The sequence below is a fragment of the Meriones unguiculatus genome, chromosome 14 (genome assembly GCF_030254825.1).
Source record: "Meriones unguiculatus strain TT.TT164.6M chromosome 14, Bangor_MerUng_6.1, whole genome shotgun sequence".
NCBI lineage: Eukaryota > Metazoa > Chordata > Mammalia > Rodentia > Muridae > Meriones > Meriones unguiculatus.
The window spans coordinates 70,623,756-70,649,346 of record NC_083361.1 but is presented as its reverse complement, the minus strand read 5'-3'; the positions used below and the strand labels follow the sequence as shown (position 1 = coordinate 70,649,346).

At 43.6% G+C, this 25,591-nt stretch overlaps 1 protein-coding gene across 2 annotated transcripts in view; it reads right to left on the bottom strand.

The window, feature by feature from the left end:
• Adamtsl3 (ADAMTS like 3) overlaps positions 1-25,591 on the bottom strand; it is a 276,853-nt gene that overhangs the window by 12,983 nt on the left and 238,279 nt on the right. For both annotated transcript variants that reach the window (XM_060367463.1, XM_060367462.1), the window contains exons 24-27: positions 6,642-6,824; positions 5,093-5,209; positions 1,568-1,751; positions 14-218 (exon numbers count right to left, since the gene is read on the bottom strand). In XM_060367463.1, coding sequence (XP_060223446.1) covers positions 14-218; positions 1,568-1,751; positions 5,093-5,209; positions 6,642-6,824 — 689 coding nt within the window. The remainder of the gene's footprint in view (positions 1-13; positions 219-1,567; positions 1,752-5,092; positions 5,210-6,641; positions 6,825-25,591) is intronic.

Genomic DNA, 25,591 nt, shown 5'->3' with positions numbered 1-25,591 from the left:
CCCACAAGTTTACCTGGTTTCCTGGGCCGACGGCCTGTTGAGCACATGGACGGGCAGAACACGTTTTTTTCCCCAGAGGCCTGTCTTTAGGAGCACATGCCCTGGGGGACACTGCCTGTACCGTCCCATTGGCTTTCGTCTGCTTGCATGTCACTTGCCGACCGTGAAATCCGTCACCGCAAGACACAGAGCACTCTGACCACACACTCGTGAACCACCTGGGGACAGAAGCTACAGGACCTTAGTGAACACTGCCGTGAAGGGGCTGATTTGTTGATCCTAGCACTATGGTGGTGTCAGGGAGTCACGTCGCTCCGGGATAGGGCAGCAGCACAGGTGAGGAACGCAGTGTCACTAGGTGGAGAGAGCCAGTGTAGTGATGAGTGTGCCACCTGTAAGGCTTAATGGAGAGCTGTCACTGTCCACCCCGAAGGGTCAGATCCCCTGTGGGCTTTGTATCGTAAGATGGCTGCTTTCCGGAGGCTGGCTCTCAGTATGACATGCTCCATTTAGAAAGGACAGTGGTTACTAAAAGGTACGGCCGGTAGAATGCCTGCGACGCCCACAGTCCTTCAAAGCACGTGCCTCCAAGCGGCCATGGCGTCCTCTGCTTCTCACACTCTTCTGAAGCATGGGAGCCGCCCACGGTGTGAACATTGCTATAGGAAATGGAACTGTGTAACAGTAAGATTCTCCTATTTATTTTAAAATGTGTATTATTTGTGTGTGTGTGTGTGTGTGTGTGTGTGTGTGTGCACATGCACATTCTGTGGGTGTGTAGCTGACCACTGATGTGTAGGAGGGCATTGGATCTCCTGGAGCTGAGGACACAGGTTGAAAGCCCGTGGACATGGGTGCTGGGAACTGAGACCAGAGAGAGCTGAGTTAGAGGCAGTTGTGAGGCCATGAACAGAGGTGCTGGGCACCCGGACAAGGTTCTCCACAAGAGCAAGAAGAGTCACATCTCCAGCCCCCAACTCTCGATTTTTTAAATCAGAAAATTAGGGCTGAAACATCAGACCTGCCTCATGGATCTGAAATTAAAAACTACAAAAACACCTCTTCACTTGTTAATTGTTTTTTTTTGTTGTTGTTGTTGTTGTTTTTGTTTTTTGTTTTTTTGTTTTTTTTTTTTTTTAGTTTTTATTTTTGTGTCTTTTGGTCAATTTTTTGCTATGCTATGTACCACTGATGTACCACTATGTATCCTTTATCTCATATTAACACTTTCTCTGAGTGTGGCTACTGAGCACAGTCCAAATTACTGTGCCTTTTTTAAAAAGTTAAGTTTTTATATATTTTATGTGTATGGATGTTTTGCCTGCATGTATGTCTACGCATCATGTGTGTGCCTTATGCTTGCAGAGGCCAGAAGAGGGTATCAAATTCCCTGGGGCTGGACTTAAAGATGGTCATGAACTGCCATTTGGTTCTGGCAATTGAACCTGGGTCCTCTAGAAGAATAGCTAGTGCTTCTAACCACTGAGCCATCTCTCCAGTTTCTATCGGACCTTCCAAAATCAGCAAAACCTAATGTACTGTTAAAGAAGTTACTACACATACATACCTTGCTGGGCAATCCCGGGTGTTACAGGACTGAAACCCAGCCAGCGGCTTCCTGTGAGGATCACAAAGGGCTTCATTCACTTCCTGCCCACTAGCCGTCACGCACTGGGGCCTCTGAAGGCGGACTCCCAAGGGGCCACAGGTGGCAGAACAATGCGTCCAGTTACCAGGTTCCCAAAAAGGTTCTGCAGAAAGGAAATGAAACGTCACAACAACCCCAAATAAGAAAGGATGATGTGCTGGAGGCAACAGGGCCAAAGACCACCACAAATTGTTCTGTGGCCAGCTACCTGCTGCATTTTAAGACACACACACAGAGAACACCATTGCACAGAGTGACACTTGCTTTCTCTTGAGTAACTATTGTACTTGCCAAACAGAAATGGTGGCCAGAATGGGGTCCTTGGAGCACAGCCTGGGAAATGGTCATTGTAGGTCAGCTAGGTCTACCAGAAAAACCCAAGAGAAAGGGAGGAGGAATTGTGTAGCAAGGAAGCATTTCCCCAGCCTTCCCTCAGCAGGGCCAACAGGACAGGGAGGAAGGCCGCTCTAGGGACGCCCTGATGCCATCATCCATTTTCCAAAAATAGTCAAGCAAAAAAATGGAAGATGATTTAGCAGGAGGAACAGGGGCCAGGGATTAAGCAGGAAGGTGAGGTGCATTTGAATTCCACTCTTACTTTTCCATTAATTCTTAACCCAAACATCACATCGGTCCTAAAACTGAATAAATAATTTGCTCTGGAAACATCTGGAAAGGGAAGAATGGAGGCTTCCATTAGACAAGTACAAGCCAGGCACCCCCAGTAATCCCAGCTTTTGTATTACCTTTCCCTGCCGGCTGACACTTGGTAAAAGATGAGGTAGGACACAATGATGACAGGTTTGTGGATGGCTACAGAAAATGCCAAATTTCCCTGCAATAATCATGAATAATTGATAGCTACCAGCTGTGTCCACATGATCTCTCACAGAATGGAACGGTTTCTTTAACTTATTGTTTTCCACTCTGAGTTTTGAGTTTTTACCTTAAATTGCACATGGCATCATTTGCACAGCAGAACCATAAATTATTTCTCCAGTTGGAGTTTCAGAATTACAGCTTATTTAAAAACATTTTTTTTTTAATTTACTGAAACTCTTTCTCCAGGATTAACAGGTATTGGGTTAGACACTTTAAAAAATAATTTTTTATTGACTCTTTCATGTTCTGTTATGAGGCTACTAATTTTGTTTTTATTTACAGAGGCAGAGATTGGATGAAGCTAAGCAAGTTCAACGATGTCTATTTTGTGTCAGAGAGACTGGAGTAGCTCTCTAACTGGAGTTACATGTGTAACTAACTCCAGGTCACAGGGCAGGATGCATGTGCCTCTCTTTTAAGACATTGGGCTTTTATAAAGTATAATTTATGTACAACAAAGTGCTCAGATCTCAATTGTATAAGCTTCACAATTGTTTGAACCCGTTTCCCCTCCCAGGCAACTACATTTTTTTTGTCTTTTTCTTTTTTTTTTTTTTTTTTTAACTATTAGTTACATAGTTTTACTTTCTCCTGGGGTTCTGTATTTTGCTTAGTACACTATTTTTGGGATTCCCTAATATCATTGGGAATATCAATATTGTATCTTCTTTTATTACTGAATAATACACAATTTCTGAATACTCCATAGTCTTTCATTCTGCTGTCAACAGCTATTGTGAATAAGGCTGAACATTCATGTACAAATATTTTTTGTGAGCATGTTTTCATTCTATTTGAATGAATACCTATGAAAAGTGCCAAACAGTTTTCCAGTGTGGTCTCAGCTCATCATCATATGGCAGCTTTAATTAAAATATTGCTTGCTGGAATTTAGTCCAGTATTTTTGTTTTGGCTATTCTAGTAGGCATGAACTTGCATCTCCTGGTTTTGATCTGCTTTTCTCCATTGCCTCTTCCTTGTATAGCAATTTCTTCCTAAACTCAGCGAGACCCAGAAACTTCTAAAGGGACATAAGTCTCTGAAATCAATCAGATGCATAAGGTCCCTTTTCCCCCAAGGCTAGATAAGCAATAAGGTCTGCCGAGGACACTCACATCAGTATGGCTGCCTGAGGAGACATGCAGGTCTGTTGGGCTGCCTGAAAGTCCTGCAGTGAGCTCCAAGGTAACAGCTGTCATGAGCTGTCACCATGCTGGGGTGGCTGGTCAGTGTTGCAGCTGCCTTTGAGTCACTCCTACTTCTGCAAGTAACCCTCGCCCATGCTCCTGTAAATCAATTCTTTGACTCTCCAAGTTGGACTTTGTTGATATCTTTATTTTGGTCTCTGGTCAGTTCCATATCTATGGTGAGTAGACATTCATTTGTTCAGATCTCCCCAGGAACAGGGCCATACAACACACTTGTATGCCACTTTTCTGTCTGTCGAGGGTTTTTGTATCCCCTTTTGCAGTGGAGGAATGGTGGCCACTGTTAAAGGAGTTCCTTATGTTTTTCATAAGTTCTTCATCAGAAATATGTTCTGCCACAGACAGGCCAAAATAGCTCAGTTGGGAAGGCATCAGAATGAGGAAATAGGCTCTGCCAAAATTTTTTCCAGTTGCATTTGAAAAGCCTGACACTCATAGCCCAACACTCCTAGACAGGACTCCTCGGTGACCTTGACATTTTAACCTGACCCTCAAAGCCCCGGATGGTTGGTTCTCACCAGTTCCCTTCCCTCTTGGACTCTCATGACATGCATGCTCTTTTGCTTCTCTTACTTCAGGCTACTTTCAATCGGTAGTTTGTGCTAACAGTTGGGGGTTGGTCTGGTGCTATATATGCTAATGCTAGTTACTGGTCCCCAATATCTGGCTGCAGTCGAGATGAGTAAATCTCCCTCTCAAATTTGTGTAAGCAGTCACAATGCTTAGCAGTGCAAGGGGCCAAGAATAGAGTGGGAGAGAAAGTCCTTAGCCAACATGATTCTTGGGGCTTGGGAGGTTATAGAAAACAAAAGGAAACAAGATAACAGACCTCTTCCACTGGTTTTTGTTGTGTAAACTTTGCTCTACCTAATTTAAAGTTAATTGTTTGATAAAGATGCAGAAGCCTGTAACTGGGCAGAAGAGAAGTAGGCAGAGCTTAGGTTCCTGGGCTTGGGGTCAGAGACAGACTAGGAGGTGAGGGGTGAGGAGAGAGGAAGCAGAAGCAGGAGGAGAAGTAAGTCACCATGGGACAGCACAGACCATGAGCACGAGGCCATGAGGACTGGCCTGATGGAACAGAAGCAGCCCAGGCAGGAACAGCTGTGTATTAGGAATATGAGCTCAGTGGGCTGCCTGTTTCAAAACTGTCCACTGAGAAAAGAATGGGTTGTACTGCCAAAGACTGAGGAGCAAGAAAAAAAAAAACAAACAAAAAAACAAAACAAAAACAAAAAACAAAAAAACAAACAGAGTAAATGTCCAGGAATACATTACAAAAGAAAAGCATAGAGGTGCCCCAGAGAAAAATACATGACTCAGAAAGGAAATATGTAAAAAGTCAAAATTCCAGACCTTGAGGCAGAGGCTCTCCTGTTGAGCTGTTACTCTTTGCTCTGTTGTTGGATGCCTGAAGAACTCGCCTTCTGTGTGCCTTAGGAAACGCATTGTTACTGCCCTGTCCTCTTCGTTCTGAGAAAACAATGTGCAGCATATCTTAAATTCTCGCTGCAGTCTGAGTGGTCTTGAAGAGAAAATGAACTATGGAGAGAAAATGAACTTCTTCTAATAGAGTGTTCACACAGGTCTGGAAGTAGGTGCTGTATCTGTGTGTGTGTGTGTGTGTGTGTGTGTGTGTGTGTGTGTGTGTGTGTGTTGGGGTGGATTTAAGGGTAGAGTTATGTACCCTTAAATGAAGCATGAGACACTTCTGCATGTTTATAAGGTCGGCCTTCCTTACAAGACAGAAAAAAAATACATCTATCCCTTTTAGAAAAGGAACCAGAGGAAGCAGATTGATGAGACTGAGCTCCTCCCCACTCCAGGAACTCTGAGACAGGAGAATGGTCTTATGCTGTAGTTCAGCTTCACTTACTAATTCATACTTTACGCTTAACCTGTATTAGGTGCTGGAGAAACAGCAAGATAAGAAATAATCTGCAATGCCCATCTGATTGAGTTGTGTGGTTTATTCTCAACGTTTTCCAAGCTCTGTAGGACACAGGGTGTCTTTTGTTAATTCTTACAGCTCATTTTGTTGACAAGAGCTGATGAACTACAAATACCATACCCAGCAGGAAAAGGCAACAGTCTAACATCCTGTGCTTAGCATTGGGCTTAAGGCACTGGGAATCTATATTATGATAGCCTCCCCCATCATAATATTATAAAGTTATTCTACACTTGATTGACAGCTTGCTTTATACTGTGTTGTTTCCTCAGGGATGCAAAGGAAATATCAGAATTCTCCCTACCTCTGAGGGACCTATATTTTTGGTTAAGGAACTAGGTGAGAAGGAAGGGACTGTTGAAAAGCATTATGTGTCAAGAACTGACAGATATTAAATAGAGATCATAACATTTCTCTATTTTTTCTTTTAATTTGGCTAAGTATTCACATAGTAGATAGGCATTACAGGCGCCTGCTGAATAAAGGCGGTTGGTGCTTGTAAGAGAAGCAGTGAAGGCTGTTTCTTACAGGGAGAGAAGTATGCCTGGAGGCCCCAAAGAGGAAAGGGTGTGTGTGTGTGTGTGTGTGTGTGTGTGTGTGTGTGTGTTTCACAAGATGAGAACTCATCTTGACTAAATCAAACCTCAGTACATAGTACATATACAATCAGGGTCGAGAATTAAACAGACATAGAGGCAGGATATAAAAAGTCTTAATTCTGGGCAGAAAAGTACATGTCACTTAAGCAGAAGAGTAGCTTCACAGTAACCACCTTCAGAGAAGACACCTGGTATGACAGGGTGTTGGAAGTGATTTTAACTGGGTTGTGCTAGCTGGGGTGAGAATTGTGAAATACCCGGGCCATTCACACTTTGAATCCAATATCAACAAATCTGGGCCCTGCTTATTATACTTTACAGGACACATCAGGAACAATTAGGATTGGACACTCACCCAGCAAGTGGAGCACAGAGGTGGCCACTGCTTTCCCAAGAGCATTGGTGGCTGTGCAAATGTAGGCTCCTTCATTTTCAAGGGAAGCATTCTGCAACAATAGGGATCCATTGAAAAGCAAGGAAACATTGTCACTCAGAGATCCTCCTCTCTTCAACCAAGTTACATTAGGCTGAGGGACACCTTTGGAACAAAAACAAATATGACAAAGGCAATTCCTTTAAGAACAGGGACGTAGAACTATGAGACAAATACCATTCAGCGTTTGGAGCACAGGTCAGGAAATGGGCAAGTCATAGTGTTGCAGTAACTAAAAAGGTGGGTGTTGGGCTAAATAGTGTTTATAATTATTTGCCCTATGCTCACCGTGGCAGTATTACATAACTCGCTATCACAATAAGACAGACATCTGTTAAATTCTATAATCGCCTTATTTACCTTGAGCTGTCTCAGTAACCTCACCATCCACCTCCCAACCCTCTTCCAATACCATCCTCCTTCACCATCCTCACCTGGACTATTTTTCTATCCATAATCTTATAAATACTTGCTTTTATTTGGTATTTTTTTCCATCCACACCATCCCTAGAGTCCTTCCTCCCTAACCATGTGGTTGCTTCTCCATGGGGTGTTCTCCTGGTTCCTCTCTTTCCATTTTTCTGTTTCCTACAATTCTTTTGAACCCAAAGCCTGGGAACGTTGGCCATGCCAACCCCATTCTGCCCTGCGCAGGTTTTAGGCATTTAATAAACCAATCAGGTATAGTGTCTTAGGCAGGTTTACACAACAGGAGAGGTTTATCCAGGCAGGAACCAGATCTTGAGGGCCAGTAACTAGCATAAAAATACAAGCATCAGACTAACCCCAAATCATACCTAATAGGGAATGGCTGATTCTGTTTTAATGGCTTATGTATGAGGAATCGTAGTACGGCAAAGGTGTTGGTTGGTCCGTGGGACCAACCATGTAATCGGTCACATATTATGTTAGGAGTTAGGAGCCAATGGGATTGTTTCACTCTGGGAATGGAGAGGGTTTTGAAGTCAGTGGGAAAAGGTTAAAAAGAAGCAGTTGGCGAAGTTGAGTTACTATTGAGTTGTTACCAGGAAGACTTTGGAAAGGAATCTATGTATTCTAGAACTTCATGACTGTGCACATGCAATGGAAACATACCTCCTTGGAGAAGAGTGCATGACCCTTGGAGAAACAGATTTTCTTCATTAATGAGTTTTATTAAAAAGTACAATTTTAGAGGGCAAAAAGGAAGCGTTAAGTTTGAGTCTGGCCAGTTTGAGGCAGAGGCTTCAGGGACTAATATCACAGAAGCCTGGACACAGGGAGGATATAAGAGCTGAAAAAAAAAATCTCCATCTCCATCTTGACGGGTCTTAGCCTTTCTCTTGGCTATTTAACCTTAGGACAACTTCACGTGACACTTAAGAGTGAAGGGTACCTCACGTGGTGCCTGGTACTGAACTACTAGCTGGCTTGAGGGATGTCCTGTCCTCTTAAAGTGCTCCGGTGGAGAGAACATGGAGTGACTTCCTGAAAAAAAAAACCATTTCGCCACTATCATCATGATATTACAGGACACCTTACAGCAGACAGAGAGAGAGCCTGGCTGCATAAGCCTGACCAACTCCATGATGGGCTTCATCTTCTTGCTACACAGAACAGGCCTAAGAATTGCAGGAAAAAACACAGGAAAAGGGCAAATGATCAGAAACAGCCATGACATTTGGCCTGGGGAAGATAACGTTGCTTAATTATGGTTTGAAAAGCACCTAAGTCCTGATCAGAGTCCTGTAGCCTCCATGGGGCACTGGGCAATCCTAATTGAGGTTACATGGACACAGTAGGAATTCTCTTCTCTGGCTTTAAAAAAAGGCCTTCTGCAACCCTTGGGGCCACCGCCATGTTGCGAAGGTGATGGCCCCAGCATGCTGCAGAATAAACCCCCTTTATTGCTTGCATGATACTCGAGTCTAGGGTCATTATTTCAGTGTATTCTGGACCCCAACAGCAGAAGGCACGGCCCAAGAACCTGGTGGCACTTTCAAATTCTCCTAGCCACTCCTTCCTAGGAGGTGGCCACGGTGTGCTCTGTCTTACAGCCCGGGACTCCACTAAGCCTTAGGAATTCAGGGCTAGTTGTTCCATTCACTATGCCAAGCTGGTCATTCAAGTCTCTCAGGGCTTCCACAGGCATACAAAGACAAATCCTTTCCACTTACATGCACACATGTATACATATATCACACACTCGGGGTGTAAAATAGATCTAGTTTTAACTTTTAAATAGTGCTAAGAAGCAAAACAAACAAACAAACCACTCCCTGTCCTTGTTACGGAGGGTTGTTCTCTGAAAACTGACAGCAGGGCCCCATGGGCAAGGACAACGGATACATAGCTTATTGAGTGGAGAGAGAAGTAGGGCTGGTGTGTCTGCATGGAGCCCTCACCCCTAAGTTCTATTCTCTTTGGTGCAGGAAGGTACTCTGCAGAAGGAGAAACCTGGACACCAATTCAGCCACAAATCTTTTGACCTTATAATTTGCCCTGCCTGTAAGATGTGCTGGGCAATGGTGGCACAGAACTTGTGGGAGTGGCCAACCAATGTCTAGTTGAGGCCCACTCCATGGGAGGGAAGCCCATGCCTGATACTACTTGGTCAGCCAAGCTAGCCCAGAGGGCTAGGGTAGAACCAAACACAACTGGCCAAAACAAAACGCCAATGAAATGATTCCTAATGATATTCTCCTATACTCATACACTGGAGACTTGTTCAGTTGTCATCAGAGGGGCTTCTGTCAGCAGATGGAAGCAGAAGCAGAGACCCACAGCCAGTCAATATGTGGAAAGAAACTCTAAATTGAAGTTCTCCGTGGGGTCTCTCCTCTTGGAGTTAGGAGGTGGAAAGAGTGTAGGAATCAGAGGAGATGCAGGACACTAGAACACAGCCCACTGAATCGACTAAGCAGGGCACATATGGGCTCACAGAGACTGAAGTGACAAGCACAAGGCCTGTAAGGGTCTGCACGAGGTCCTCTATATATGCTGTAGCTGTTAGCTTAATGTTTTTGTGAGACTCCTTCCAGTGGGAATGTGTATATCTCTAACTCTTTTGCCAGCACTTGGGACTCTTTTCCTCATGTTGCATTACCTTAGAAGTGAGAGCTTTTGCCTTGTCTAACTGTATCTTGATCTGTCATGTTTGGTTTTTGTCTCTTGAAGGCCTGATGTTTTCTGACAGGAAACTGAAGGAGGGTAGATCTGGGGGAAGAGAGTAGGGTGTGTGTGTGTGTGTGTGTGTGTGTGTGTGTGTGTGTGTGAAGGGGGTGGAGCCTGGGGGGAGTGGTGGGAGAGGAAGCTGTGGTCAGGATGTATGAGAGAAAAATATATTTGAAAAAAAAAAAAGATTTCTCAAAAAAATTTCCTCCTTAAAGAAAAGGGAACAGAATGGAAAAGCTGCTGGAAGGAAGGTGCTGCTTGCATTCTCTCTTAGTTTGTTAACTTTGGATATCACACTGGATTCCAGCAGCCTTAAGTGTGAAAGGAATGTGAAATAAAAACAGGAATGTTATCATGTTTAGATGTAATATTTGAGGGGTTCAAAACCTGCGTCTGAGTCTGAGTTGGTGGCTCTTGGGGATTTTATCTTTAATTCTGTGGCTTTAGACAACCTGAGTTTGGGGGACTTTAAAAGGTGTTACCTCAAGATTCTCATCCTCTGAGTTCACCCTCAAATAAATGTAACGTAAATACTGTTGTGAAAGGACATTGCAAATAAGACTAAGTTCACAAGTTAGATAACCTTAAAAGAAGATGATTATCTGGACGGAACAATTCAGTCCTATGAGTCCTGAAGATCAAAAAGCAGAGCAGAAATGATTAGGTCTAAAACAGAATGAAGAAGGGGCGATGAGGCCAAAGAAGCATTTGAGAAGATTGAACATGGATGAGGGATATGGTCTACCACTGATGATTTTGAAATGAAGGGAGCCCTGAGCCAAAGAATGCAGGTAGCCTCTAAAATCAGGGAGTTGCCTCCAGCTGATGGTAACAAGAAAGTTGGACCTTGGGTCCAGCAGTGAGTAGGAACTGAATTCTGCTAACAAGGGGAAGGGGGTGTATCCCCGAGTCCCCAGACAGGGATTTGCTCCCACCAATACCTTCACCTACCTCTGATCCTCTAGACCAACAGTCAGCTCAGCCACACTCTACTGACCGAGCTATGGAACTGACAATAAGTCAGTGTCGTCTTCAGCCTATACATTTGCAGTAACTTGTTACAGCAGCAATACAAAATGAATATACTGATCGCCATTAAATTGTGTTGGGAAAACGAGGCTGCCTCCTAAACAGCCAAAGAATGCTGACAACACGTGCTTCTTCTGCACACATACACGTAGAAAACTCAAGCTCTCCTAAGGTCATAGCTATTAAACACAGAAAGCGAGATTCAGAGCCACGCAACTAGATTCAGAACATCTCTAAAAGCAGCAGCAGACAGCTCTCACGCATTTCTTAATAAGTTCTCTCTGAAGCAGCTTATACTTGCTGGAGGGTTTGGCTGTGGTAGCAAACAAACACATGTGAACACACATTTATTACCTAATGTGTCATCAATATATAATCTATGGTAGTACCTGAGTGCAAACACTTAAAGGAAGTCATGGAGCTTATTTATCTTGTTTCCATCACCCTACTAGATGACTGAATTTTGGCAAGTTTTCAATTATTTTCTTATTTATTTATTTATTCCATTTTTTATTTTTATTAATTACAGTTAATTCACTTTGTATCCCCCCATACCTCCCTCTCTCCTCCCCTCCCAATCCCACCATCCCTTCTCCACCCATGTCTCTCCCCAAGTCCACTGATAGGGGAGGTCCTCCTCTCCTTCCTTCTGATCCTAGTCTATCAGGTCACATCAGAAGTGGCTGCATTGTCTTTTTCTGTGGCCTGGTAAGGCTGCTCCCCCACTCAGGGGGAGGTGATCAAAGAGCAGGCCAATCAGATTATGTAGAGGCAGTCCCTGTCCCCTTTACAATGGAGCCCACTTGGACACTGAACTGCCATGGTCTACATCTGAGCAGGGGTTCTAGGTTATCTTCATGGATGGTCTTTGGTTGGAGTATCAGTCTCAGAAAAGACTCCTGTGCTCAGATTTGTTTGGTTCTGTTGCTCTCCTTGTGGAGCTCCTGTCCCCTCCAGGTCTTTCTATCTCCCCCTTCTTTGATAAGATTCCCTGTACTCTGCCCAAAGTTTAGCTATGAGTCTCAGCATCTGCTGATACCCTGCAGGGTAGAGCTTTTCAGAGGCCCTCTGTGGTAGACTCCTGTGCTGTTTCCTGTTTTTCCCTCTTCTGATGTCCATCCTCTTTGCCTTTCTGAATGAGGATTGAGCATCTTAGCCAGATGCTATTGGAAGACTGAATTTTGGCGGGTTTTCAATTATTTTCTTATTTATTTTAAAAAGGTAACAATCATAGGATTAGAGCGATGGCTCCGCAGGTAAAAGTGTTTGTTATTCTTCCAGGGAACCTGAGTTTAGGTCCCAGGACCCATATGTAACAGCTCATAACTGTCCTTAACTCCAGCTCCAGGGCTCTGCTGCCCTCTTCTGGCTTCTGAGGGCACCTGAACCTATGTGCACACACACAGACATGCATGGCACATACACGTAAATAAAAATAAATCTTTAGAAAGAAAAGTGGGACTAGGAACACTGCATTTCATTTCCTTAACGTAAGCATATCGCTTGAGAGGGTTGTAACTTTTCCTCTCCCAATACTCACATTTCTGATTTCATTTTCTTATCAGTATTTATGGAATCATGCTGAGTAACCACTTCAATAGCAGTGAATATCTGTATCTCCCCCAAATTCATACACTTAAACCCATCCCACAATTCCTAAAAAGCAGGCTGGATTACACCTCCTTGAGGACTTGAGAACCTTTTCCAAGGAATACATGTTAACAGTGCTGTTCACAACGCTGGATTGAAATGTTGCTGGGATGCTGAAAACTGGCTTTCAAGAGGGTTAGCCAGGGGGAGATTTCCCCCAAACAGCTCTTTTTTTCCTTCAGCAATCTGATAGGGCTCCAGCTGACAGCTTCTGATTTAACACAGAGTCCCTGGAAAAACCAGCTAGATTCACTTGCCTCAGGTGTCCTGGAGCAGCGGCCTCCCTCGGGAGGCTTGTTAAAGCAGCCTGAATAAAACAAATGAGAAGCCAGGGAAGTTCTTGGGGCTCTATATTAATAACTCAGGCTTTCTAAGGAGGATAAAGTCTTTTCTTTTGGAGCATCTTGGAAGGCCTGGGCACCGACTTGATAGGCAAGACCTATACATCAGAGAGAGAATTTAGAATTCCTACTGCAATCTAAATGCTTGGCCATGGATAAAGGAGAGCCAAGAGCAGGGATGACCAGGTGATAGAATACTTTTGCCCCATCCTCAGATCTTCAACTTCTTCCATCTTTAAATTGTTGTACTGATGAGTGCCTTGGTTTGTGGAAAGCAGCCCAGTTCTGCTTCCGATTGGCTGGGGCAGAAGAGTCTGGGCAGTTTAATGCAGTAGCCCAAAACAAGGAGGCGCGGACCAGTCAGAAAGTGAGTCCAAAAGGTTCTGCTGCGGTGTCCACACTCTGACAGGGCAGAGCTTAGAGGCAAACACACTTGGACATAAGCCTCTGTGTGGCTGGCTAAGAGCGTGATGTCGACTCTGCAGTCTGTGAACGTCCAGAGTTGCTAGGAGCACAGTACAACAGAGCTATGTGTGGTGAGGTTTTCGATGTGAATGGAGAGAAAAAACCCTCCTGCCAAAAAGCCAGCCCAGGGACTTAGCACTTAAAAACATCAGACATCTGCCAATGTTTCCAAAGGACTGAAGAGGCCAGAGGACAGACAGGAGGCAGGATTCTTCATACTACTGCCCTTTGCGGTCTTTCAAAACTACGAATGTCTAACTACGAATGTCTAACTCTAACGTGTCAGAAAGGACTTATACTTATATGCCTAACCTCAAAGACAGGCCATTCCCACAAGACTCACAGCTCTGGAATACCTGGCAGTCTGTTCCTACAACTCTGAACCCGCTTTTGGAAGGTGAACTCTCGTGGAAAAAAAGTTCAGCTCTGCAGAGGCCGTGAAACTTGTACTGCACAGAGCCTGCACCTCAAGGGCGTCTTTAAAGTAGTTACTGTTCAAAAACAAATTTCCTCCATCCTTGAAAGGCCTATGAAATACTCCACACCATAAAATCCCTGGCGTAGGCAGACTGCTCTAAGATGCTGGCTCTTCATGTAAACACATAGCATCCCTGAATGTTTCGGCTACCTGTTGTTTCCTTCAGTGATTTCACAATATCCTTTGATTCTTTTTTACCTCCTCTTCTAGGACAAATGAAGGATTATACTAATGTTGACTGTCCCCAGGGAGTCATGAAAGAAATGATGCTGTCAATGTATAGTTAAGAAACTTACTGAACACAGCGTAGGCAACACCAATAAATGTAACAATAAACAGGAGCAGCTCACAGCATCGGTATCAGAGACAAGACATTAAGACAACTATGACAAAGAAGTTTTCAGCTGCAGGACCCCTTGCATCCGGGGAAGTTCGAGGAATGTCCTTGAGAGCTAACTGCAAACTCTTGTCCTTTCTGGTGGTGAAGAGCCTAACCATCCCAGAGGCTATATCCAAAACTCAAACTGCGAAACTATGGCTCTTGCCGTTTGCAGAACATTTTTGAATAAATGTTGATGTACGCTGCCTTTTCTAAAAATGATGCCAACAGACTGGTGCAATCAGTACCTCAGCAATATCCTCTGAGGTTTTAGAAATCATTTGAGTCATGCCCTTTATTCCCCAACTCTGAGACTAAAGATCTTTCCCCAAAGGCTGCCGATTTTTTTTCTTGTGTTGTGGAGGAAAATTTCACCAAGTTTTCTTCATGGCGTGGTCATTTCTGAACTCTCAGGACACGGGGCTTCCGCTTCACTCAGGACTGGGAACTTTTTCCTAACTGCCAGTCATATCCTATGAGCTGCTGCAGACTATTATCCAGGGTTTAGCGTACAGGTCGCAAAGTGTCCATGGCAGTCCTTCCACGTCCAAGGCAAGAGCCCTCCAGTCACCCCTTGAAGAATTAGATTTAAAGTTAAGGGCTTGTGCATGCCAGACACAACCACATGAGCTACGGCAGTGCACACGGCACTGGACGAATGGCATTGTGGTTCTGCACGCATTGCATGAGCCAGTGACGCCAAGGGCTGAGCATGGGGAGGAACATCCCGAACGGAAGCTCAGACGCTAAGAAAGGTGGGCATTTCGAAGGCTCAGCCTCGTGAGCGGCGATTTTGGTAACCTACTCACCTAACGCTGGGCTACAGGTAGACAAATTGCTATTATCCACTCCTTAGAAGCTGCCTTAAAAAGAATGCATATGGCATGATCTGCAAGAGGATTCTAAATCGTATGAATAGAAAGCAGGAGGAGGGGCTTTTGAAGTCAAAGAACTCGTTTTAAACAGGCTTTATTTGCATCCATACTTGGAGATATCCTAAGGATTGTGAATGGCTTTCTAAATTGACGCTGAAAATACTCTCAAGTATATGTTTAAAATTTATAAATGAAAAAAAAATTAACCTTAACTTAGAAAATAGTAAAAAACAAAAAACAAAAAACAAAAAAACAAAAAAACCCCAATATGTTCAGTTCATAAAATAGGGGTAAGCAGGTAATACACAAAGTTTCTAGTCTTTTGAAAATTATATATAAAACTTTGTAAGTAAATGTATTTTGATAAAGATGGTTTTCTCTTTTTTTCACCTTCCCTCACTTCCTTTCCTTTCTTTTCCTGTTCTCCCTCCACTCTTTTATCAAAGGTATCTGTGACTGAGAGACATTTCAGAGTCACATGTATAATATGAACCAGTAATCGATGGGAACGAGAACTGATGGCGTGATGAGGCTATCTGAGGAATTTAGCCCTATAATCCTGCTTGCCACAAGTATGTTCTCAAGATCCTTTCCTGAAAGAGGCATTAGTAAACCCAGTAAAGAAAGCTAATAATTTGGCAAGTTAACAACAAAATTCCTAGGCATATTCAAAATATTTTAACCCGGACAGAAAAAAAAAAAACTGAAATTAAGAAAAAAACCTTTAAATTTTATAATATGGATCTTTTGCATTGACTATGATCCTGTGAATGAGAGGCTGTCCCTGTCTTCATTAATCGCCTGTAACTCCAAGCATGAGAATTCAGTCCAAATGAGGTACACATTTCCCAATTGCTTGCACACACACTGGGCACTTAAGTAGTTTGTAGGTAACTTCTACCTCCATTCCCTCCCCCCACACTTGTATCAATGGGGAGCAAAAGGTAATGATAGGGGTAGAGAGCTTAAACCTCCATTTTTGATAAGGTTATACTTTTTAGAACTGTATCTTAGTAATGATGCATTAAACATTATATACATTTTAACATCCTATAAAGTTACAAAACCATTGACTTTCTCATAACCTATTTGGTTTTCTTTTTAAAATAATTTGAAATGTAAAATTTCTATGAACGAAATGTTTATTTTCTTGCTATACACAATGGTAACGAAGTAGGAATAGCTTCCAATAGTTTCCCAAAAAATTTTATTCTTTCGGTTTTTGAGACAGAGTTTCTCTGTATAGCCTTGGCTGTCCTGGAACTCACCCTGTAGACCAGGCTAGCCTCTAACTCAGAGATCCACCTGCCTCTGCCTCCTGAGTGCTGGGAGTAAAGGCATGCATGTGCCATCACTGCCCAGCTTAGTTTCCAAAATTAAGGAACTGGTTTACTTAATCTATACTCACACAGCAACATACCCATATAGACATTACTGGAGCAACAGCACTGGAGACTGAGTCCAGAAGAGAAGATTGATCAATAAACTCTCCAACTTTAAAACCGGAAAAGATAGTCAGATCAATAGATGTGCAAATAATGACACAAAAGCACAAGAATAATGAAAAACCAAAGCCACATGATTCCTCCAGCATATCAAATTCCTCAACTACTAAATTCCAAAACACTGAAATGGGTAAGATGCTAGATAAAGATGTCAGAAGTTTACTAATAAAAATAGTTAGTAACGTTAGAGGAGATCTGAAAAAGCAAATGAAGCCGATCTAAGGTCTGGAGAAGAAGCAACATAGAGTGGAAAGAAACACAGAAGAAAACCTAAGAAATACTGGAAATGAAAATCTCACCAGTAAGGTCTGCAAAACAAAATATCAGGGATGAAGAATAAGATCAAGATTAACATGTAAAAAACAACAACAACAACAACAAAAAAAAAACAAAACCTAAAAATCTACAGACCTAAAGATGCTAAACAACAAGGAGGACCCTAGGGAGGATGCTTAATTCTCTTTAGAATGGCAAACAGGATAGACAGCAGAAGTGGTGGAAGAGAGGGAACAGAGAGGGAATCTACCATAGAGGTCCTCTGAAAGGCTCTACCCAGCAGGGGATTGAAGCGGATGCTGAGTCTCACAGTTAAACTTTGGGCAGAGCGCAGGGAGTCTTATGGAAGAAGGAGAGGATAGAAGGACCTGGATGGGACAGGAGCTCCACAAGGAGACCAACAAAGCCAAAAAATCTGGGCCTAGGGTGACCTGCAGAGACTGAGGTACCAACCAAGAACCATGCATGGAGAGGACTTCAACACCTTGCTCAGATGTAGCCCATAGGCAGCTCAGTCTTCATGTGGTTCCCAAGTAAGGGGAGCAGGGACTGTCTCTGACATGATCTTGGTTGCCTGCTCTTTGATCACACTCCCCACTCCCAGTCGATGCAGCCTTTCCAGAACACAGAGGAAGAGGATCCAGGCAGTCCTGATGAGACTTGACTAGCTAGGGTTGGATGGCAGGGGAGGAGGTCTCCCCTTTCAGTGGACTAGGGGAGGGGATAAGGGGGGAGAGGAAGAGGGAGGGTGGGACTGGGAGGAGATGAGGGAGGGGGCTACAATCGGGATATAAAATGAATAAATTATAAAACAAAAACAAACAAACAAAAAAAACCCCAGTGCCTACCCATGTGCATGTGCTCTGCACTAAGATCAAGAAAATGCCCTGGCTAGTTTTTTACATCAAATTGATATAAGCTAGTGTCATCTGATTAATTAAGGAAATGTCTCTACAAGATGGGGTTGTAGGTCTGTCTGTAAGGCATTTTTGAAAATTAATGCTTGTTTAGCAGGGCCCATCCCATTGTGAGTGGTACCATCCCTGGACTGGTGGTCCTGTGTGCTGTAAGAAAGCAGGCAGTACTCTAACTCGTGATCCTTCTGCCTCCACCTCTTTCAGCAAATCCTTCCACAGTTGGCATGGAGATGGGGGAAGGGGGCAAGAGGGTGGGACTAAGAGGAGAGAAGGGAGGGGGCTGGGATCAGGCTGTAAAGCAATGAATGGAAGGAAGGAAGGAAGGAAGGAAGGAAGGGAGGGAGGGAGGGAGGGAGGGAGGGAGGGAGGGAGGGAGGGAGGGAGAGAGAAAGAGAAAAAGAACTCAGACTAAGCAAGTCATAGAGAGCAAGCCAGTCTCTGTATCAATTCCTGTCTCCAGGTTCCTGAACATTTGAGTTCCTGCCCTGATTTCCTTTGATGGTGAGCAGTGATGTGACATATAAGCAGAATAAACCCTCTTTTTCCGAGTTGCTTTTGATCATGATGTTAAATCACAGCAATAGAACCCTTAGCGGAAAAAAGACCAAATTAGGATAGAATCACAAGCTGAGAGCAATGACAACTAAAGGCAAAGAAAATCTGCTCAATGAAATTATGGCACAAATTCCCTCAAATCTAGAGACCAAAATAGACATTTAAACACAGAAGCGTTTAGAACCCCAAACAGACAGACACAAAAAAGCGTTTCTCAAGAACACATCATAAGATGTCAAAAACACAAAGCAAAGCTCTCTCTCTCTCTCTCTCTCTCTCAGTGCATGCCTACTTGTACGTGTGTGTGTGTGTGTGTGTGTGTGTCTGTGTGTCTGTGTGTGTCTGTATGGGCGTGGGTGGAGGATACCAACTTACTTACAAAGACAGCACATCAGAATGGAATCAAACATCTCATGAAAGCTAGGTCAGCATGGACCTTAATGGCTCAAGCCCTAAAAATAAACAACCGCCAACCACAACTGTTGCTTTATCCAGAAAAGATATATTGAAAATTGGTGGAGAAATAAAAAGCACTTCAAGACAAGTGGCTTACAACCCCCAAGCCAGCCCTGCGGAAGACACTTAAAGTATTAGTACACAGAGTGGGATAAAAAAAAAAAAAGGCAGTCTCAACCACCAGAGTACAGAAACGAATGCATTATCAAAAGACGAGAAAGAACAAGGAGGCAATCTATCACATCGAACCAGTAAGCCAGTATAAGCGCCTCACAATAATGAGGAGAAAGAAAAGAACAAATAATAACAAACCAGAGGAGCCAAGAAAAGCTGGAAGAATTACAAAGCATCTCTCAATAATAATAATTTTACTTGTAAATGGCTTCAACTCTCACCAATAGAAAGAACCAGACTGGCTGATTGGATTTAAAAAAACAAACAAAAAAGCCTTGACCCTTTTTGCTAGAGCGATGGCTCTGTAGTGAGGAGCATTAGCTGCAGTTCCGGAGGACCAAACTTTGCCCTCAGTACCCATGTGGGACACCTCACAAGCACCTGCAATTCTAGCCCCAGGGGGCTGGACAGCTTCTTCTGGTTCTTGTTGCCAACTGCATACACATGGCACACAGCCTCATGTGGACACATACACACTCACATAAATAAAAGGAAAAATAATTCTTAAAAAAAAAATAGAACCCTGGCTTCAATTATCTGTTACCTCTAAGAAACATCTTGCTGATGAGAGTCAGTTAGTCAAGTGAATAGAAGCCCCCTAAGAGGCTGGAATAGATATCCTGATCCCTGGTAAAATACAATCCTAACCCAAGTTAGAAGATGCAAAGGAGGCCACCACCACATATCGATAAAAATTCATCAAGAAGACCTAGCTATTTTAAGTAAATACATTATACATTGGAGACCCAAGTTTCATAGAACTAACAAGTCTGCTTTGTAAAAGAGGAGTTCTGGACTCACAGGCTGCCAAGACCCTTTTATATTTAACTTTATACTTTTAGAAATCTCAGCCACATCTTAACTAGTTTTCAAGAGAGCTTTCTTTATGTATTTTGGCCTCATCCACTTCTAAGGCAAGATGGGGGCCAGAGCCAGGCTGTTCCACAGGGCGCTACTACCTGCGGACCTCTGGACATGTACAAGTTATATGTTCGGAGGACATGAGGATCTAACCATGAGGATCTAAGACACGCTCTTCCCAAAGGCTAGCCACACCTCCCAAACCTCCCCTTCAATACTGACCTACTTCCCGCTAGCATGTTATTTTGTCTTAAACAGCAGCTCTCACATAAATGAAAGACTCCTTTTCAAACCTATCAAACTCTGGCTTCACTGAATTGCAGATTCTTACATCATTTGCTTCTTTTTTCTTTTTACTACAACCAGATTTTCCAAATCATAACATAGGTAATTGGGTTTTTCGTGGACTAGCAGTTTAGCTGCAAAAATTGTTTCTATGAAGGACGTTTCGTTCCCCTCTTTTGAAAGCGTTTGCCCACGCTCCTGGGTTCTCTCCTCAAAAATTTCCAATAGTAGGTGAGAACTAAGGATACTCAGTTTCCAGTTCCAACTGGCTATGTATCCTTGGTGCTTTTCCTTCCTTTATTATCATTTTGTCCTACTTCTGCCAAGGACCCAAGGCCCAGGGTAATTTCCTTCCGGACACCCAGTGACTCATTCTATAGCAGAGAACAAATGGCCAGGGAGACAGTGGGCAGACACATGGGAGACAGCCAGGCAGAGGCAGGGCTGGGAGAACCATGGGTGATACTCACATGCTCATGTCTGCAGATGAAGGGATATTTGGACCTGTTTTGTAGACATTTTCAAACAATGAGTAAGCATTATAGCTAGGGTCAAGGTTCTAACTATACACTTCCCTTCTCTTCTCTCAGATCAGAAACGATTCTGCACCCTTCCCCGCAACTACGAATGGGCTGTGGAGAACATCCTGACAGCTCTCCCTTGGCCTCAAGGAGGCAAACCTCATGAAAAGAATTTCTGGTTCTGATCATCCACTTCCTCTATATTTGTTTTTCCAACATATGGCCGTAACTGCCATTTGATTTTTCCATATTCTTGCCAACCCTTGGTAGTGTGAAACTCTTAAAGTTTCCAGTGTAACAGATGCAACAGGGGCATCATCTCTGTCTTAATCTCATTACCAATGAGAACAGAGACACTGCAAATCCTTCCTAGCTTAGGGTTTCAGTTCCGACCACTGCTGGTTCCTATGGCTGGCTTACTGTTAATTTGGTGGTTTGCACTTAGTTTGATTCATAGCAATCATTTATATATTGTGGATACTGTATGACAAATATTTCCTCCCAGAAATGTAGCTTTAAACATTTTGTTGACAATGTCTTGAAATGCTAATAGCAAATTTGATCAAATATTCATATATTGTGAAACTCAACCTTTAAAACTATGATGAAGCAGTTCAAGTTCATTCATAAAGTTTTCCAATCACCACAATGCAATAGGCATTTTATTTATGATTTGAACTTCTGGTATTTTTGTCATTCCCAAATAACAAACATATCTCTTGTATTTTAATTGAAATTTTAATTTTTCATATTTCAGACATTCAGCAACTCTGGGCAGAGAATTTTTTTCTATATATTTATAATCAATTATCATATATCACCATTTTCTTAGCCACTTGCCTTTTGCCTTTTCATTTTGTCATTAGAAGCTCCTGGGTTTTTCTATTTACTTGAATCTGCTGTGGGGTCCACATTCTATTCCATTTTCTGTCTGTCCCTTGTCAGCACCACACTGCTCTGAGTCCTCTGGCTTTATAACCCATCTTTGTAACTGAGGGAGGCAAGTAAATGACCCCCTGGCCTCTGTGGGATACAGCACAGCCGCTTAGTGAGTCACCTCTATCTTAGAGCCCTCCTGGGGCCCGCAAAGCTTCATGGGATTGCACAGTCTCCCTTTGTCTCCAGTCCTTTCTTGCTTGCTTCCCTCTTGCATACAATGCTAACTAGTAAATACCTTGGACATCAAACTCTGCCTCGGCATGGTCTAACATAGATAGTTACAAGGTAAGCACGGTGGCACATGGTAGTAATCAAAGCACTTTGGAGGAGGAAACAGTAATACCAAGAGTTCAAGGTCATCCTTGATGGCATATCGAGTTCAAGGCCTGCCTGGGCAACCTGAGACTTTGCCTTAACCAACCCAAACAAATATAACCCCAATAAATCAACTATTTGTAGGTGTTGAAAAAAATCGTTATGTTCTTGATGGAAATTCTCCTTACTCACTCATATGATTGGGCTTAGTTTAGAAGGAGCTTAAACCTGTACACATTTGCCCTTATGCCCTTTGTTGGTGTCCTCTCTGTCCCACCTGGATCACCTTCTGCTGAGGCCCAATGCTGCAGAATTCCTAAGCAAATGTCTATACTGTACCTCCTAACTAGTATCCTATGCTGTTTGCACTCTTAGTTTACTTTGAATTTCAAAGGAAATCCAACCCTTTGAGGGATTTCCCTTTCCTCTGAGGAACAGATGTCAAGTGTACCTGGTACTTTGGAGGTTTTCTACTTTTGGAGTCTGGGCCATTGAGCTTTGACAGTTCCATCCATTTGGGGAACATCATTTTTCTAGCTCATGCCCATTCGTCTGTGGACCCGGAAAGCTTAGAAACTAAAGAGGAACCGACACACAGTAAAACCTCCACACCAGTAATTCCCCTCAGCTGCATCTGGTGAGCTTAGAGAATGGTTCACAAACAAGAGAAGAACATTACAGGACGAGCTCGTGAGATGTCTCTGTTGACAGAGGTGCTTGCCCCCAAACCTTGAGGCCCTGAATTCTATCCTTGGGACCCACATTAGGGAATGAGAGTGCTGACTCCTGAACTTGTCCTCAACCTTCACATGTCATGGGGGGAATGCACCCCCCAAGTCGTGTTAGATAATTATATGATAAATAGTGTTTATGGCATGTGCTCACGTGAAAGAAACATTTAGACAACAATGGTATTTGCTGCTTTTTGTTTCCAATCCTTAACATAAGGTGGTGGAAGGGGTGAAAGTCTTCCTTCCTTCCTTCTTTCTTCTTTCCAACTCTATTTATTTATTTATTTATCTATCTATTTATTTATTTATTTTTGAGACAGGGTATCTCTGTGTAGCCTTGGCTGTCCTAGACTTGCTTTGTAGACCAGGCTACCCTTGGTTGGATTCTCTCTAGTTACAGAACTGTCCATCAACCCACATTTTCTGACTTCTGATGAGCTTCACCACCTGCCTTTAAAACAATGGCTTCCCATAGAAAGCTAAGCTGGCTGTAGCTTCTGCCCACGAGGAAACACTAACTTCACCACAGGTTTGTCTAAAATGGCATGTAACGCGATGCGACTGTGGTAGCTCCAGGGGCAGGATCCCTGTGAGAAGGAAAGGACCCTGGACGGGTGTCTGCTGTCTGCGTCCAAAGCAGAGTGCTGCCAGGCACTAAAGACCAAAGGGACTATTTCTAGAAAAAAGTAAATAGTGGGGAAAGGTGAACACTCCCAACTCTGAGCTTCACTGGAGAGGAGGAGGAAGGAAAGAAGGAGGAGGCAAAGGAGGAGGAGGAAGACCAGCAGTATAATAGTTCAGGGCAGGAGAGGCCACTAAAGTTGGGAGAAGTTTAGACAACTCACATTTTGCCTGAGTGGATAAGAGACCAGACCTGAGCTGTGTTTAATGGTCTTTTACGGAGACTTTTTGTGTGTGTGAAAACAGTTTCCACTCTATCTAGTCCCTGACTTAAGATAGCAAAGAACAGGCCACAAGCCTTTTGATGGCCCCTTCCCCCACCCCCCACAATTTGATTTTGGGAAGATAAAATTTAAAAAGAAACACAAAAAGTTGAGGTTTCTCTTAATAGAAGTCATGTCTATTTTTCAGACTCCTCTGCAGGTGGAGGGCTACAGAGATTGGAGAAGTCTGTGGCTTGGCATCGGAACAGTTTTGTTCTGCTTTTCTCCTTGCCCTGGCTAGAGAATGCTGGCCTGTTCTGTAATGGTAGGTCCATGTTGCCAGAAAATTTCCCATATTTGTGGGTGGAGCCAGTCGGGAGGCTGGGAAAGCTGTCAAAAGTCTGCATGGGCCAAACACTGCAAGGACTGCCAGGAGTTGAAAACTAATAGCTCGGGAGTTAGCAAATTTCCAGTGTGCATGAGCCAAAGATATGCCTTTAGAAGTAGGGCAAGTAGGAGACCATCATGGGGAAGGGAGAGAAGGGAGCTGGATGAGTGTGACTGGGTCCTTTCGAGACACCCATCATGCTCCTGGGCAGCCTCAGGGGCCCCTGCAGACACACTGCATGGTATAACTGGTTCTCCTGAATTCTCTGGCAGAGAAGAGGAAGTTAACCAAGCCTACAAGACCTTGGGCACTCAGAAGAGTAAAAGAAGCAAAGTCCCCTGCCCAAGGTCACGGAAGCAGGAAGCAGGTGCTAGAGTAGCGGGGACTCTTTGGGAGGACCGCCTACACATTGTGCAGAGAGCGCCTGGCCCATAGCTTCAGTGAGTGGTCAGCCATGCTGGGATGGGTTTTGGGGTGAGGTAACTGCTTGAGTTTTCCATGCTCCTGTAAATCACCCCAAGAAACTCAATGGTTTAAACTCACACTAGATTAGAATTAAACCTGTGTGTGTGTGTGTGTGTGTGTGTGTGTGTGTGTGTGTGGTGTCCTATATGGGATTAGTAAACACTTCTCCACAACTCCCCAGCCAAAGAGTCAAAGTTACACATCTAGGCTCCCCGAATCATCAGAGAACATCAAAGATGGCTGCTAATACAGGGATGTCTTAACAATCGTTGGAAACTGGGTGATAAAACTGTTCAGACAACTAAGTCAATGCACATACATAAATTAAGGGCATATAGAAAGTTCATTTTGAAATATTAGGTCTCAATTCAGCATTTATGTCGCTTTAAGGAAGTGATCTAAAGCTACTCACACAACGACCTGCCCCTTTTACACTTAGAGAAGTGTGAAGAATATATTGTTTGCCTATATTCTGGGGGCTCAAGAATCCAGGTTAAAACTTAGGGATGTCTGGCTTAGAGTGGCAAAACAGCCCTAGTTCAGGCAGACCCGGGCTGAAAATGTTAGTTCTGTTAGTGAAAGAATGGGTCTATTGGGCTGTGGGTGGGACTCAGTGGTAAAACACTTGCCTTGCATGAGCAAGGCCCAAGGGTCCATGCCTAGCACTGCAAATAGTCTTGTATAAAGGAGGTGTGCCTGCATTAGTAAACACAGCAGGAAAAGCCACTGACACACAGGCTGCTGAGGCCCACTCAGGGACAGTGGGGACGACGTCTGAGTAGAAAGATACCGACATTCTTAGTCCTAACCTGGCCTTGCCCAGTAGAGCCTTTGTGTACTAGGAAGACATATCTAAAAATCCTGTTTCTCAGACTATCTCTCTCTCTCTGCCTGTGGGTGTGAGAAAGAGAGAAAGAGAGAGAGAGAGAGAGAGAGAGAGAGAGAGAGAGAGAGAGAGAGAGAGAACATGCTAGTGTGTTCATATGTGTGTGTGCAGGTGCTTATATATGTAGAAGTCTAGGTGCTTTCTTCAATCACTCCTCACCATATCTTTTGAGGCAGGGTCTCTCACTGGCTACCTAGCTAACCAACTGGCCAGCAAACTCTAGGAATCTACCTGCCTCTGTATCCTATCCCCTACCCCACACCCCAGAGCAGAGGCTACAGACACATGCCACTGTGCCCCAGCCTTTTTTTTTTTTTTATGTGCATACTTCAGCTCTGAACTTG